Source organism: Paralichthys olivaceus, chromosome 7, assembly GCF_024713975.1.
Source record: "Paralichthys olivaceus isolate ysfri-2021 chromosome 7, ASM2471397v2, whole genome shotgun sequence".
Lineage (NCBI taxonomy): Eukaryota > Metazoa > Chordata > Actinopteri > Pleuronectiformes > Paralichthyidae > Paralichthys > Paralichthys olivaceus.
The window spans coordinates 23988219-24003851 of NC_091099.1; the positions used below are offsets into that span (position 1 = coordinate 23988219).

The window sequence follows — 15633 nt, forward strand, 5'->3', positions numbered from 1 at the left end:
CAAAGGTCTTAACAAGACTGTAAGTTATACATTGTAATAAGATGTAAACAAAGAGAACTACCATTTCCAAACAGTATATTTGTCTGAATTTGCATTGTTTCTGACTCCTAATGTATTTTTAAATTACTCTATTTCTAATCTATGTTCTTGGTAAACACTTGATGAAAACCTTACTTCACAGCAAAGCTCATAGAATTGAACTGAAGCAGGCAGGTGATAAAGGGGCTGGCGGTACACAACATGTTTTAATGGAAGCTAAAGTTCACATTCCCAGAAGCCCTCACTGTTTGCCTGATCGGAATAATGAAAGCAAAATCACCCACCACTGCTCATTCATCACCCAGTGTGCTCTTGGCCCTTTTTAAAGGTCGACTTTTTAACACCCATGTACATTAGCTTGTTGGCACCGTTTAGTGTGACGCTGGCCCCTGGATGAATAAGAGGGAAGGCCAACTTGGGACACTGCTGTGGGTGTCTGAGAGGTAAAAATAAATTAAATTAAATTAAAATTAAAAGAACAAACAGCTGACTGCTTTCGTTTTCAAGAAAAGGGAAAACCATCTAGGATCTGGCCTTCGCGGTAATGCTGCAAAAATCAGGACAGAGGTCATCCAAGGGAGATGAGTAAAAGAGAGACAATGATGGAAATAACAAAGAGGGCATGTAAGGACAAAACCAGAAGACAGAAACTGTGGAAAAGTAAAAAGAGGAGAGAAAAAAATCTGGAAACTAACAAGAGCCGATCAATTGGCACAAATTAAATAAGTTCAAGAAGAGAAATAGAAATTAAGGTGTCATCTGGAGAAATATTTAGTTTGCCGGTTTAGAGAAAACTGAATATGGAAGTCAGAGAGAGGCAGATGAGAAACATACAATCACAGAAGGACAAAATGTAAGTTGAAAAGAAACATCTTTTTCTTTATACTGCAATTCTGAACTGATCTGTAAATGACTCTTTGGCAACAGATTCCTGTCATGCCAGCATATTACATGTGAAGGGGACTAGATTAAAACTTAAACTTAAATAAAGGTGGAGATAAAGAAACACTGAGCCGACAAAGATAAAGAGATGAAATAGAGAAGGTAAATATAGGTAATTAGAAAAAGGGGTTCAGTGAGGAGAAAAACAGAAAAAAGAAAACGCAACAGATACAGAGGTAGAAGACAAAGAAAGAGTTAACCTTGTCCATCATCTTGTCTGGTTGTTTGTATGGCACACACAGGTTTGGTTTATGTCTAGCCCTGTCTAAATGCCAGCCCATATTTTAACTTCACTCTGAGGGAAGGATGGCCAATTGTCTGCTACTGTAAACAAATGTAAAGGGCATGTACAAAAAAAAACCCAGCAAGGCTGCAGACTTTTTACTGGACATATTCATTTAACACGAAATATTTCTTTTTTTACAAAAGCTGCAGATGCACATATTAGATATGGATTTCCAAAAGTGTCTTTCTAACACCACCAAGTAAGTTTGTGAGTGGTAGCCAACCTGCTGCCACTCTGGTTTGCTGCTTTAGTTTAAAGTTAAGGTTAAAGGGATAGTTCACCCAGAAATGAAAATTCCCTCATTATCTACTCACCACTATAACAATGGAGGGGTGGGTGAGGTGTTTGAGTCCACAAAACACTTTGGGAGTCTCAGGGGTAAACAGTATTGCAGCCAAATCCAATACAATTGAAGTAACTGGGGACTCCTTCTTAAGACGTAAGAAAACAACAGAAAAAAACATAACATGCCACCGTACTGCTCCTGTGGTGTCATCCAAGTGTCCGCAAGCCACGTCATTCATAGTCGATTTGAAACAGCATAATTTATAGCAAGTTAAGCCTAAATATCCTCCTCTGGAGCCGAGTTCACATTTGCAAGCACACACCGGAAAACCCACACCCACTGCACACACGCTCTCGCCCAAGGGCACGAGTGGGTTGCGCTTTAGCATTGATATGTTCCCTAGCATCACTACTTCCTGTAGTGGACTTTTAGGCTTAAAATACAGTATGAGCAGTATGGAGGCATGTTGTGTTTTTTTCTGTTGTTTTATTAGGTCTGAAGAAGAGGTCACTTTGGCTGCAACAAAGTTTACCCCTGAGACTCCTTAAGTATTTTGTGGACACAAACACTTCACCCGCCCCTCCATCGGCATAGTAGTGAGTAGATGAGTGAATTTTCGCTTTTCGGTGAACTATAACTAATAACATTATCCACGATTCGTAGTGAGTTATATATTCTTTTAGGATCCCAAAGATAATCTTTATCCAAGTTGGCTTGTACTTTTTCTCTAAACTGACACTTGCCAAATAACTTGCTTGCAAGTCTTACATTGAATGGGTATATATTAAACAGCGTACTCCATTCAGCACAATATTACCTTAATAGGCCTGCCTGAAACACCATGCTGGCATATAGCATGTCAATTTCCAATCAATGCTGGGATGTAAACACTGATATAAAAAAAGAGGTCACAAACACAAGCTGCCTGTAATCTGCACAAACCTTTCGAGTCTCTCGGAGAGGTTGTCTGCCAGATCAAACGAAGGAGCCTTGTACACATCAGTCAGCTCCAATTTCTTGCTGAAGCCCTTCCTCAGCAGCGGTGTCGTCCACCTGAACAAAAAACACAGATTAGATAGAATGTTGTTCCTCGAATCCAAGACATACAGAACAAAATGTATGTACAGTTAAGCATATTAAAAATATAGTCCAACATGAAAAGCTACAGAAGTGGATTTTTATTGAAAGAGGAACGCCACTAAAAGACAGTATGCACATCAAAAATTACATTAAAAATATGTTTGTCAATTGAAGATATCTGAAAGTTTGTAAACAGTATGAAATGTATTTGAGTCTGTGGTCACAGGATAAGGCCTTGGCATTGAACCCAGGGTTAGAGAGTCTGGGAGCTTTATGTAAAGTGGTGTTCGTTGTAATGAAAGTAACCCCTGAGGTTTCACAGTCAGACTAATGACAGAGCAGGGAGGTACAGTCAGATGTTTGCCTCTACTGTCCATGCTCGGTGACACACAGTAGTTTACATCATCACACTTTTGAGGTCTGCTTCTTTCTAGTGAGAAGTGAATATATCCATGCAACCTTTAAACAGTACTACATTACAGGGATGATATGATCCAGGTCAGAACACTGAAGCACAGCAGTTCTGATAATGCCACAGATGATATTCTTGACAAAAATAATAGTGGCCCATTAAATCCCCACTATAATTATAAATTAAGTTATACAGTTAAGGCTAATAATAGTGTACTAAGTGTGAATCAGTCTCACCACGTTTCACAGATATTGAGGACTAAGCAAAAGCTCCAAGAGAGCCTGCTCCACCTGACCAGTTCTGGAACCAGTCGCATCGGGGCAACACTCGTATTTTGCGCATTTTACGCACGGAAGGAGCGACAAAACGCACGAGTGTAATTAGGATTTCATAAAGACATTCCGTGTAAAACATATTCGGTTACACAGATTTTTCTTCATCCTGATGTGTGTTCAGTGAGATCATACGAGCAGAGTCTGCACATTACACCGTCCTGAGACCACGGCAGCCCCGCGCGTAATGCGTGAAGAGAAAACGTGTCTTACCAGAAGAAAAACTTGGAGAGGAAGTTTGCATCTTCCACGGGTGACTTCTGCATCCTAAGTGCGCCGCCAGTTTGCTTTCTCTGCACCTGAGTCGTGTCCGTGCGCGTCGCTCATTTGTGTGTGTCCCGAGTGGCTCCGCTCCCACGCACTCAAGAGAGGCTGCTCGTCAGCTCCAGCCTCCACTTCGCTGTGGCAGTCCGGTAGATATGAGGTCACTGTTCAGGTATCGCAATCCTCAGTGGGTCGTCTCCCCTTGTTCCTCTGGCTCCTCTCTCCCTCTCTGTCTCTCGGCCCTGGCTGTCTTCGTCTCGTCTCTCCGTCAGTGTGACACTGGGAGGACAGTCCATCCTTTATGGGCTCGTCAAAACGCGCGGAGACGCACGTCATATCCACACTGACGAGCACACGTTGCATGTTGTGGCAACAAGCTGAGAAGGCAGAGGCCCAGCTGATCCAATGAGGCCATTGCTGGGAACAATTAAGATTTCAGGAGTCATTATGGAAACTGTACATTTCAGATTTGTTCTTACAATTTCTCTCCGTTTTTGCATTCATTTCATTTTATAGTTATAAACAGCTGTAAGATGTTTTATCAATAAGATCAAAAATAAATGCAAAGCATAAAAGGTGGAATCTCAATTGCAGTTCGCTGTGTCTCTCATTTAGTGTGCAGACACAATCTTACTTATATGTAAAACAAAAGGAACACAATGAAAAAAGCAGTGTAAAGTTTTCCCAGATGCTGCTGCTGGTTAACGGAACTCTTCTGTGGCTTTTTATTTCCCCTTACATCAGTCACGAAACAGAAAGCAGAAACAGTTCCGGGACATGTAAACCAACAAGAAACTTTGTTATCAACCTCAGGTTACGCACAGTTTCAGAAGAGGGAGGATCAAAACCTCCAGACATTCCAAAAGGGAACAGTGATAAAATATGAGGATGCGGTAAGACTTTGGTTCACGAGTATCTCAACACAAAAACTGTCTCATCTTCACTGTCAGTACTTCACCTGTACACCAAGCACATTTTTAATAGGGAACACCTGTATGCCTGAATAGTTAATATCCAATGACATGGCCACAGTGTAATACACAAACAATTTCAGATACAGGTCATCAAACTTTCCGAATGCATGGGGATACAATATGATCTTGGTGAATTTGTAAGTGGTTAAAGGCTGCCTTCAAGTTTTTTCTCAAACTTTAAACTGTAGTAAACAGACCTGAATGAAAATATTAACAAATGCACATCCGATTAGTCATCAAACGCATTTGAAAGCACTTAAAAAAGTTAAAAATAGATTGAGGTTCTACTTTGAAAGAGAACGTTTTACATCCTACCAAAGTAAAATGCAAAATGTGCTTGAATAAAACTTAACTGCCTGTAAAGAAAACCAGAGCCTACAGTGTCTCCATCTGAGTCAAACACTTTAAAGGGAACAATTAATCCCTGCTCTAATGTGGGACATGTTCTACTTGTTTGTGTCTCTTTATCCTGCTTCTCAAAAAGAACGTGCTTATTGTGACAGAGGGATAAAACAAGATACTGAGCTGTGTAGGGAGTTGAGATTAAATCACATTAAGACAGGTTTGCTAAACTTTGAGTCATTATTGCTGTGGGACAGAAGCCTGCTAAACTTTTCTCAGAGGAAGCGTGACCTCTACTGGACATTTACTGTTCCTTGCAGCCAAATGAGGTTTAATCCTCAAGTGTGGCATATCCACGTGAGTTGCCAGTTTATCTGGAACACATAATACAACCGTGCAGCAATAAATCCATGCCTTGATGGATAAAATGTTCAGTAGAGAAGTGCTGATTAAACTCTATGATCTCTATGATATATCATTTATATTATACAGAGATATTTGTTATTTAGTCCATCGACCATACTGTGCATTAGAACCTCTACTTACTCATGATATATAGTAAGACTGCTGTGTTAGACTGCATTAGATTGATCCAGGTGTATCCCCTGGAAACTGAGTGTACATATACCATTTAGCGATAATGATGGCTTATATCCAAGTCTCAGCAAGAAAAAATATTTGATTTGACTGATTTAATTTAGATGTGATGGAGTGTAACAGAATAAACATATTCCTTACAAGTTAACAGGAGTGTAAGGTGGATGTCAGTCAAGCCCAATGTGTGATCACCCACCGAGTCCTGAGAGGAAATCTTTATGGGGCACAGACATTATAACATGTGTGGCTGGACTGAATGTGTGCTACAAATCCCCTTCCCGTTCATATCTCCAGTCGCCATTATGATATGATATGAATGATATTGTTTAATTAGAGTGAATCAGTGACAGATCTTTGAATGTTGATTGAAAATGCATATAAATAAAAGGCAAACACTCCTCTGTCACATCAACAGCCTCAAATGAAAGGTGTTTCCTGCTCCACAGCTGTCTGTGGACACACACTGTGGAGGACCTCACAGGAAGATACACAGCAGTGCTAATTATCTAGTTAGCATATTAGCAAAACATAAACATACACCTTACCTGCGCTCTAGCAAGGCTGCTAACCACCAATATTAGCTATGGCTATAGTAGTAAATCATGTTCAGCATGTACACACCTGACATGTTTAAAAGCTTTTTTATTAGTGTAATTTTATTAAGTTAGGCCAATAGGTGAATTTCCAACTCATTAAACTAACCACATAGCAGCACCAGAGCTGGGACAGACTATACAAGTCATTTAAAGAGGGTTATTTTTTCCATATCAAGACGAATGACCACTCACCGCTACAGTGCAGTTAAACTTGACCCTTCCACAGACGTCCATGTTTGTCTTGTCTGAACGAGACACCGCCCTCCTCCGTCTTCACCTGCGGCCTCTCCGGTGGTAGCATAGCAGCAGCTAGCAGGAGGCTAATCACAGACATGGACGGCTTCATGGGTTACTCCTTCCCGGCCGGAGATGAGAGCGACTCCAGCAACGACGAGTGGGACATCGGCCGCAGCTCTGCCAAGCAGCCTCCATGTATCAAGGTTCATTGAGAAAACCACCTTCATCCTCTCTAAACACGGGTTTATGTCACGTCACACAGAGGACAGTGTTAGCTAGCTAAACCCAAATGCTGCTGCTCACGTGCTTACATAAAGTAGCATTAGCAGTGTGAAAGAAACTATTTGGGCTAGAATAAAGCAGCTCCTGGTGAAGTAGGTAGGTTAGCTTACACATTAGAGTGAAAATGGTGAAGATGTTCCCCGCTTCTATTTTTCACCCCGCTGTTTTTATGGCGCAGAGGCAAAATCAAGCGCACATTTAAGTGTACGATCAACACAGATAGCTAAATGAATCCTCCATCTCAATGTGGAATGTGTTGTATTCATGTATGGACTCACACACTTGGGACTTCTGTCTTATCTGCATCTGATTTCATTCCCCAAACTAAACTGATCAATGAAGTGATGAGTATGTGATTAGTTTGATTTCAAATGAGCTTCCTGTGATGAGACAGATTCAAGAGGAGACTGGGAAACAACTTTTAAATCTCTTCCTCTGACCACAATCAGTTTTTCACTGAAGCCATTTTCACACAAACAGTTTTTACTAATGGCTTCAATGAAGGAGCTGTTCAAAGTAGCAACACCTGTGTTTACCCGCTATTTCATTTCAAACTGGTTGCGGGGAAAAAAAGGTCTATGGCCCTTTTTGTTGGCTGTAATGACACCAAGGCAATATTAAATATGAATAGATGATAAAGAATAAATGTTAGAGACTTAGGGATGTGAATGGTAGAACAACCAGAGCTGATCGTAGTCAACCGAAATGAATCCACTGCAAACGAGATGGGCACTCGGAGAGAACGTACCTCTGCCAAGGCTGATTGGCCACTGTATCGCCATAATGTACATATACATGTATTACATCAGATACAGATGCCAACATATAAACTGTTTATGTTAAACATGAAATGAATAGTTGTTACCATGCAGTAACTGAGTAAAGATCACCACTTTTAACACCTTTTTAATGAAAGTAATGACCATTATCCATATCTCCACAAAGATTCACCTGTTCACAGATATTACAAATCTACACATGCCTGATTTTTGTCTTAAAGATCTCTTGATCTCTTGATCTGAGGGAAATTCAAACAGTGAAGAGCTCCGTAGAAAGAGGTGAAAGAGCAAAAAGCAGGTATAAACATAGCAATATAAAATCAAGTAAGACTAGAATGAAATAAAGGATATACATATGTAGAAATAAAAATGGATATGTATAGAGTTACATTTGTACATGAATGTAAGTTAAAGTATACACAGTATACAGTATTAAGCTTTATTTACAAGTTGTCATTAGACAGTTTGGCAGCCACAGGCGGGAATGATTTCCTGTGGCTTTTTATCGAGCAGCGTGGCTGGCTTTCTTGATTAGCTTGTTGAGTCTATTAATGTCCTTGTTCTTCAAGCTGCTGCCCCAGCAGTCAACAGCCAACATGATGGCACTGGACACAACAGACTCATAAAACATCTGCAGCATCTGGATCTCTCACCAGAATTGTATTTGTTTTCCCTGCCCCACATCGCATCCTGTCACCATGTTTTGTGGCAATCTGTCCAGTAGTTTTTTAACGTGATCCAGCGAAACAAAAAAAACCAAACGCAGTTGAAAACTTGGTGGAAGTTAATAGAATGGCACTCAGTAGAGTGCATACCTCTGCCAAGGCCCAACAGTCCACTAGCCTAGTTACACTAGGCTTCACACACTTATAGACCAGTCCCGTAATTATCCCAGATTTTCTTTTTCAGCAAGATCCATTGATTATTCCCTGTAAATGTAAAGAAAAGCCCTATCTCACAATGTTGAAGTGATTTTAAAATCATCCGGCCCTTCTTCTGCCAAAATGTAATGGATTCTTTTTTAGAATGTAGGACGAGAATATCCCTTTAAATGTTATGGTTTAAACACCAGTAGATGTTAGCAGGTGTGTCCCATGTCTCATCTTTCCCCTAAATTTCTTGGAAATATCTTAGAATTTGTGTAAACCTGCTGAGAAACAAACAAAACAGTCATCCAACAAACAAACTAGAATGGAACTCATTAGAGCGCTTACCTCCACCAAGGCAGTCCCTTTAAGTTAATCATGCTACAGCATTTTCACTCACATATATCAGTCCTCTAAACATTCCTGTTTTTTTCATCAAAATCCACTAATGATTCCCTGAGGAATCTGGGAAAATGTCAAAAAAGCACTGACTCACACTGTTAAAGAAAATGAAATAAAACTAAATCCAATAAATGTCATTGAAATCAGTTCAGCAGTCTTTGAGTAATCCTGCTGTTTTACAGTCACATCGACAGACAGCAATGACAACATGACCTCTGTGGTGGGGGTTAGAAAGTTTAGATACAAATCCTGAAACATGAGGCTTCTTCTTATACAGTTATCATTTAGCATCTTTACACCCCACCACCACCACTTGTGCCAACTGAGCTACCACTGTCAGCATAACTGGGTTGATAGAAATCTTTCCAATATTCTTCTGTATGTCAACTTGGAGCTAGACCCAAAATTAGTGGAAATACATAAACAGAATTCTCATATTATAAGCTGCTTCATTCAAGGGTGTCTGACTGGTTTATCTGATACCTGTCCACCTATCGATGTTTAATCCTTTTGATCTCCATCAGTTGTAAGCAGTTTAGTTTCCCTCACTGAACAGTGCAGATCACTAAAGGAACTCCTCACATTAACTGAACAGTATACTGTATTCTTGTTATTCTTGGTGATTTAGCACCTCCTTGTGGACAAATATATATCTTTGGTGAAGTTTGAAATACATGTACCTGTCCTCTAGGCACGATTTTAAAACACAATAGCAAGTTTAATTTCATAGAATTTATACACCTTTTTAGTTGTTTTTATTAGGAATTGTTGCATGCTATATTTTAACTGAATAAGTAACCTCAGGTGGTGTGTAAAAATACGAGCTTCACTTGTTGACTGCAGTATTTTACATTAACTGGTTAACTGTTTAAGATACTGACTGTATTTTTGAAAAGAAATATCACATAGCCTAGTACTTGAGCCGGGGGCACATCACAGGTGAGATACCCTGGGGACTCGCTCTAAATATTTGATACACAAAAAGCCATTGCTGCCCACACCTGAAGGGCAGGAATGATTTCTGCCAAATAATAATAAGCTATACTTCTCCTGTTTTCATTCCAGCAGAATTGTACTCCCTGGAGTTCAGGGACTCAATCCACTAACATGTGGCACATTTTCCAAACTCACCTCATTTTGGAGTAAAATCAGTTTTGGTTCATTTATTCTCGTTCTTCTTTTCACAGGATACGGGTACTGCTGCGCCACAGGCTGACGATAATGTGTCCATGTTGAAAAAGGCTATCAGTAAAGGAGACACTGAGACTGTAGAGAAGCTGTTGGACAATGGTAAGTACTTTCTTTACTTGTGTCACAAATTGACAGCTTTAAATAATGAAATAATAATCATTTAATGCATGTGACCACTTCTTCCATTTTTATTGATATACCAGAAAAAGATGTTAAGGGTGGGAGTTGTCTTATTATCAGGCCAACATGATAGATACTGATGTTTGAAGCTCAAAGAAACTAGATTCATGTCATTTTATTGTTTACTTAATGTGAACCTGTTTGAATGAACAGGCATGGATGTGGAGATCAGGCTTGGCTTCCAATGGACTCCTCTCATGTGTGCTGTCAATGTGGCTAATTACGACCTGGCCAAAGTGCTGCTGGACAGAGGGGCCAGCGCCAACTTCAGCAAAGGTCAGAATATGGATCACTGCGTTTGGGGTGAAACAAATCCATTGTATTCTGTAGCGGTGGTTGATACCATTATATAGAGGTAAAGACTCCACTGACCTCTCTATGATCCCTCACCCACTACCTTTCATACAAAAACAAAAAATAAACCAAGGAGTCTGATTAGAAAACACCCATAACATTGCTGCCTTCCAGACGGATATGAAACAGCCATACCTAATCCTCCTGTCCTCCTGACGGTCCCTGTTGCGTTGGTGTCGAGCTATTCTTCCCTGTGGCACCTTTTTTCAATTTCCTTACCTGCTACAGCCAAAGACCGGGGGACCAATTGGGCCTCTGCACCAATACGGTTCATCTGACATTACTTAATGGTGATGACGCCAAAGAGGAACTTGTGCAGAAACACACCGCTTATCCATTGAGTTGTTTTTAGTTCATGCACACTGCACCCTCATCCCAAAGCAGGAAAAATTGAAGGCATCTGTTGGAACAAGGTCAGTCTGGGTAAAACAAGCATGGGGGAAAAAACTCTTGTTAACAAGTCTGCAACCATGTGCGTACAAAAATATACAGTGCTTAAACAATAACTTGATTTTTTGTACTAGTTGATAGTGAAAATATGGGCAATTGTCACTATTTTGTGACCTATTTAACATTATTTTATGTAGATTAAGATGTGACTGTTAGTTGTGACCCCATTTCCAGTGACATGACTATTGTGGGAACTGTAGGGTTTCTCCATAAATCCAATTTATTAATTTATTATGTAAAATGAACTGAATTGAATACCTTTTATTTTAGTTAATTCATCTTTTTGCCATGGATTTTTGTGAAGCACTTTGTAACCATGTTTAGCTAAGTGCTATACTAATAAGTTATTATTATTATGATATTTGTATTATATATATATATATATATATATATATATATATATATATATATATATATATATATATATATATATATATATATATATATTATAAGTGTTATGCACATGCCTGCTGTTTTTCAGTTGCAAAAGGAGAGCAAAGCAGATTGTGTCAGTATTCCTGCTGTATCTCTTTCTATTTAAGGTCAAATCACTGAAACCAATAGTCTAGAGGAACGTTTTAGAGGCTGTATGGAAATCTGTCATGGTTTACCACCCAACACTGCATATTCATGAATATCTTAGAATTCAACACTGCCTATGAATCACATTATCGACACATGTATCAACAATTTACAGCTTGTGTACTAAATAAAGTTCCACATAATGCATAGTAGCAACCACAATAAACAGTATGCACAATAAAAAGGGAACTCGAATTCCTTTGTGTGTGCACATTGTAGTTCTGTCCGACTGTAGCCAAGATGAATAAGTTCAAGTTTGAACAACAAGTGGTGAAAGTAAACTTCTGTTCAGTAAAGACATTTTTTGCATTCCAGTCTCTTTCTGCTGCAGGAACAAAACATTATTTTGAGACCACTGCATTCTCAATTTTCTCGTGTATCCACTAGGAACCCCCCTCTGGAATGGAGTTTCTTTTCCTTTCTTTATCCAAGAGCATGTTCTTTCATTTTGAGAGCATTATTTCTTCATTTCGTGTTCCCATTTTGTAACCCTGCCCAATTGCTCAAACAGCCCCTTCTCGCGTGCCAACTCGCTCTGCTCCTGCTCAAAATGTTTGTGTGCACTCAGATGCAATGTGGATGCACAAACGTCCTGTGCTTGTTTTGCAGTCTCTCAAAGATGTGACATCTAGGCAGGTTCTGTAGGAAGGGTATATCATTTATGTATTATATTTTTCTGAAAAAGATGTCATAAATTACATGAAGCTGTTCACGAAAATCATATTTCGTTCTAAATTGTCTTAACAAACCCAGAGAATTGATGAGCATCATAATATTAGATTAGATTAGATTCAACTTTATTGTAACAAGTACAAAGCAACGAAATGCAATATGTACTGTATCTTAATCTGCAGTAATCTCAACATCACATTATCTATTATGAACAAAGAAAGATTTATCAGTTTATTGCTAGGTTTTTGCAATGTACATTTTGCAGGAGCGGCCTGCCACTGCTTTTGGATGAGGGTAGAAGCACATCAGGCTTGGTTGCCTTGTACTGACCTGAGCTCACTTTGCACTTTAAAATGTAATTAACAACTAAATCAACTTAAACACTAATCACAAGCTTGTGGGACCTGTACAGTACTTGAAGGGATTACGTTGTGTTTTTTTGATTTATTCGCAAAATTATGAGGTATGTATTTCCCATGAACACAGTGAATAAAAAAGATTTGTGCGCTTGTAGTTCACCTGCCACACACCTCATGGGGTCACTGGATTTATAACCAGACTGCATTGATAAGTAACTAAATAAATCTGGTTGTCTGTTTGTGTGTGAAAAGCGACAGAGATGAGCAGACGCACACAAACACACAGGCCACAGACAGGAATGAAGTTATTTCTGTAGATTATCTCACAATGCGGTATCTTCTTAACTTTATTGTTGTAGACGTGGTGGTGTCCCATTTATCCAGAAACACAAATATTAATTCACCAGGCTTTTATAAATATCTGGGGGGTTGTTATACAGACTGGCCAGCCCCCACTGCTAAAAGAATCCTAGAGGAAATAGTGCAGTATGCCGATTTGTCCGACCTCACCCGTTCTTTTGATCTGTGTCGGCGACAGCCAGAGCTGGAGGCATTATGTTTTCGGGTTGTTTGACCATCTGTCTGTCCGTCTGGAACACGTTGTGAGAAGCCTTCCAGGTTTGGCAGAAACATTCGCTTGGACTCAAGGATGAACTGATAGGACTTTGGTGGTCAAAGCTTTAGGTTGCTGTGTCACAAAACACTTAGTTAATGCAATAATTTAAGATTGCTTTAAAGAAATGTCTTCAAATTTAAGACAAACGTTCACTTTGGCTCAAGGACGAAATAATTGACTTGACTGAAGTAGTTATTCTATAGTCAACAAGTCTTTCCTCATAGAAGTGGATTGTTTTCTGTTCTGTTAATGTGTTGAAATGTATGAAATGAAAAAATAGGCATCTCAAAATAAAAGCTCTTGGATAAAGACAGGAAAGAAACTCTGTACTGTCGCATACAGGCCACGGGCCCTAGTTTGGAACTACAGAGCAAGTCATGCTGTTGATATCTGATGTCAATTAATTCTCTGTCCTGACTGTAGTGTTTAAACTGTGTGTGTGTGTGTGTGAGTGAGTGTGAGACTGATTTCATATGGCGTCTGCATCTGACGCTTGAGGCAGGTGAAGGAAACAATTAAACAGGAGGATGACGTGTGGTAACGTCCTGATGGCGTTTGTCCAGGTGGCGAGGCTGTACAGAGGAATGCATGATTGATTGATAACGGTCGCCATGCTGCTGTCACACACTCTCACCAATTCTCAGGCTGCAGATTTATTTACTCCAGTCCTCTGTAGACACAAACCAGGCTGTCTGGTTTACACCCACACACACAAAATATAAACCCACACACACTTGCACACAGATACAGAGCCAAACATGCACAAGCTTTAAAACACAGGAATCCGCATACAGATGTTGGTGCCCAGGTAGACAGGTTAGGATCATTGGCAGAACAAAACAGGAATTGAGCAGACTGCCACGCACGTCAGGCCAGTTTTATCAGGATAAGATAAGGAGACGATTCCTCTGAAGTCACTCAGTCCCATAAAGGGCTCTACACTTCCTGATGCCAGATAAAAAGCTATTCATCTCCATCCCCAGGTTCTCATCCAGACTCATCTTTTCTTTATTACAGCGTGATGTATGACTTCACTGGGATGAATATAATGTAATCCTCTTCCCTTTTGATTTGTTGATTTGCTAAAAAGTGTAAAAACATCTACCAGTAGTGGATAGCTCATATATTTTACATGGACCAACAATGCAAACTGCACTCACAATTACATAATTCCACTTAAATTTAAGATTTAAAAACTGAGAATCCAGTGGTCGGGATGAGAGGATGACCTCCAAGTCCAAGGGCAGGGCTTTCTGCAGGGAAATAGTGGATTGCTCCACCCTCACCTATGGTCACAAGCTCTAGATAGTGACGGATCAAATGAGATTGGGAAGCTGGGAAGTGAGGCAAGGGAGAGGGATGTGGGGAAAATATACTTGGCCAGCTTCCTCCGTGACGCAAGCTCAGATAAGTGGAAGACGATGGACAACAGAGAACCACTCAACTACTAGGACATTTTGATTACATGTTGTGGATAAAGAAATAACTTTTTTTTTAGTAATGGACAGATTTGGTGTAGTTTGAAGTTATTCGAGAATTTCAGGTTTTAAGAAGGCTCATTAAGAAGTAAAACCTAGCAGGAACATTTAAGATACGAGTAGCTATATAAAATGCTGTCATATTTTAATGAGATTATAGAAGTAATAGAAGCAATCAAGTACTGCTTCAGCCTTCCAGACATTTCAGCTTTTATGTTAGCTGATATGCAGTGATATTAAAACTTTTATTTTACAAAATAAACAATTCATGTTTGCATTTTACGTCAACACGGTGGCTCACAAATTCCGAAATTGTCTGCCATCTTTAGAAACAACATTGAAACACAAATTCACCTGTTTCAATCTCACATTGTCTGACACTTCTCAAAGCTCCTGCTAGATTTGTACTTTCTGCAAAGAGAGAGCTGCCTTCTTACCCGTCACTGGACTATCTGTTAAGTGGACTTTGTGGCTGGATTTTTTTCTATGCCTCCACTCTGGTGTCAGCCAGTGGCCGGAGGCATTATGTTGTTTGGTTGTCCGTCTGTCCGTTCCGTCCCATTCTAGTGAATGGCTTATCTCGGAAATGGTACAAATTTTCACTTGGACATAAGGATGAACTAATTAGATTTAGGTGGTAAAAAGGTCAAGGTCTCTTTGGCCTCACAAAGCACATTTTTTGCCTTGTGAGATGAGACCTCTGGAACGCCATCAAAGAAGCTTTTCACTTTTGGCGCAAACATTCACTTAGACTCAGGGATAAATTGACGATTGATTTTTGTAGCCAAAGGTCATGTTGGCCTCACAAAGTATGTTTATGTTATCTTTCGATCAGCTTGAGGGAATTTCTTCAAATTTGGTATAAATGTGTACTCGGACTTAAAAATGAACGCATCAGACCTTGTGAATGTTATATCTCAGGAACTTCTCAAGGGAATTCTTTCAAAATTGGAACACGTTCACTTGGACTCACTGATTAACTGATTCGATTTCTCTTCCTCTTTAATGTGATATTTCAACACTGACTGGAGGGAA

The 15633-nt window shown here is 39.7% G+C and overlaps 2 protein-coding genes across 2 annotated transcripts in view; one reads left to right on the top strand and one right to left on the bottom strand.

Moving 5' to 3' along the window:
- Positions 1–4010, bottom strand: part of cftr (CF transmembrane conductance regulator) — a 36900-nt gene extending 32890 nt beyond the window's left edge. Inside the window, exons 1-2 of the mRNA XM_069527983.1 lie at positions 3591–4010; positions 2496–2606 (exon numbers count right to left, since the gene is read on the bottom strand). Of these exons, the coding sequence (XP_069384084.1) occupies positions 2496–2606; positions 3591–3643 (164 nt within the window). The 5' untranslated portion in view covers positions 3644–4010. The remainder of the gene's footprint in view (positions 1–2495; positions 2607–3590) is intronic.
- A 2226-nt stretch (positions 4011–6236) lies between these two features.
- asz1 (ankyrin repeat, SAM and basic leucine zipper domain containing 1) overlaps positions 6237–15633 on the top strand; it is a 29316-nt gene continuing 19919 nt past the window's right edge. Inside the window, exons 1-3 of the mRNA XM_020078498.2 lie at positions 6237–6590; positions 9904–10006; positions 10241–10363. Coding sequence (XP_019934057.2) covers positions 6483–6590; positions 9904–10006; positions 10241–10363 — 334 coding nt within the window. The 5' untranslated portion in view covers positions 6237–6482. The remainder of the gene's footprint in view (positions 6591–9903; positions 10007–10240; positions 10364–15633) is intronic.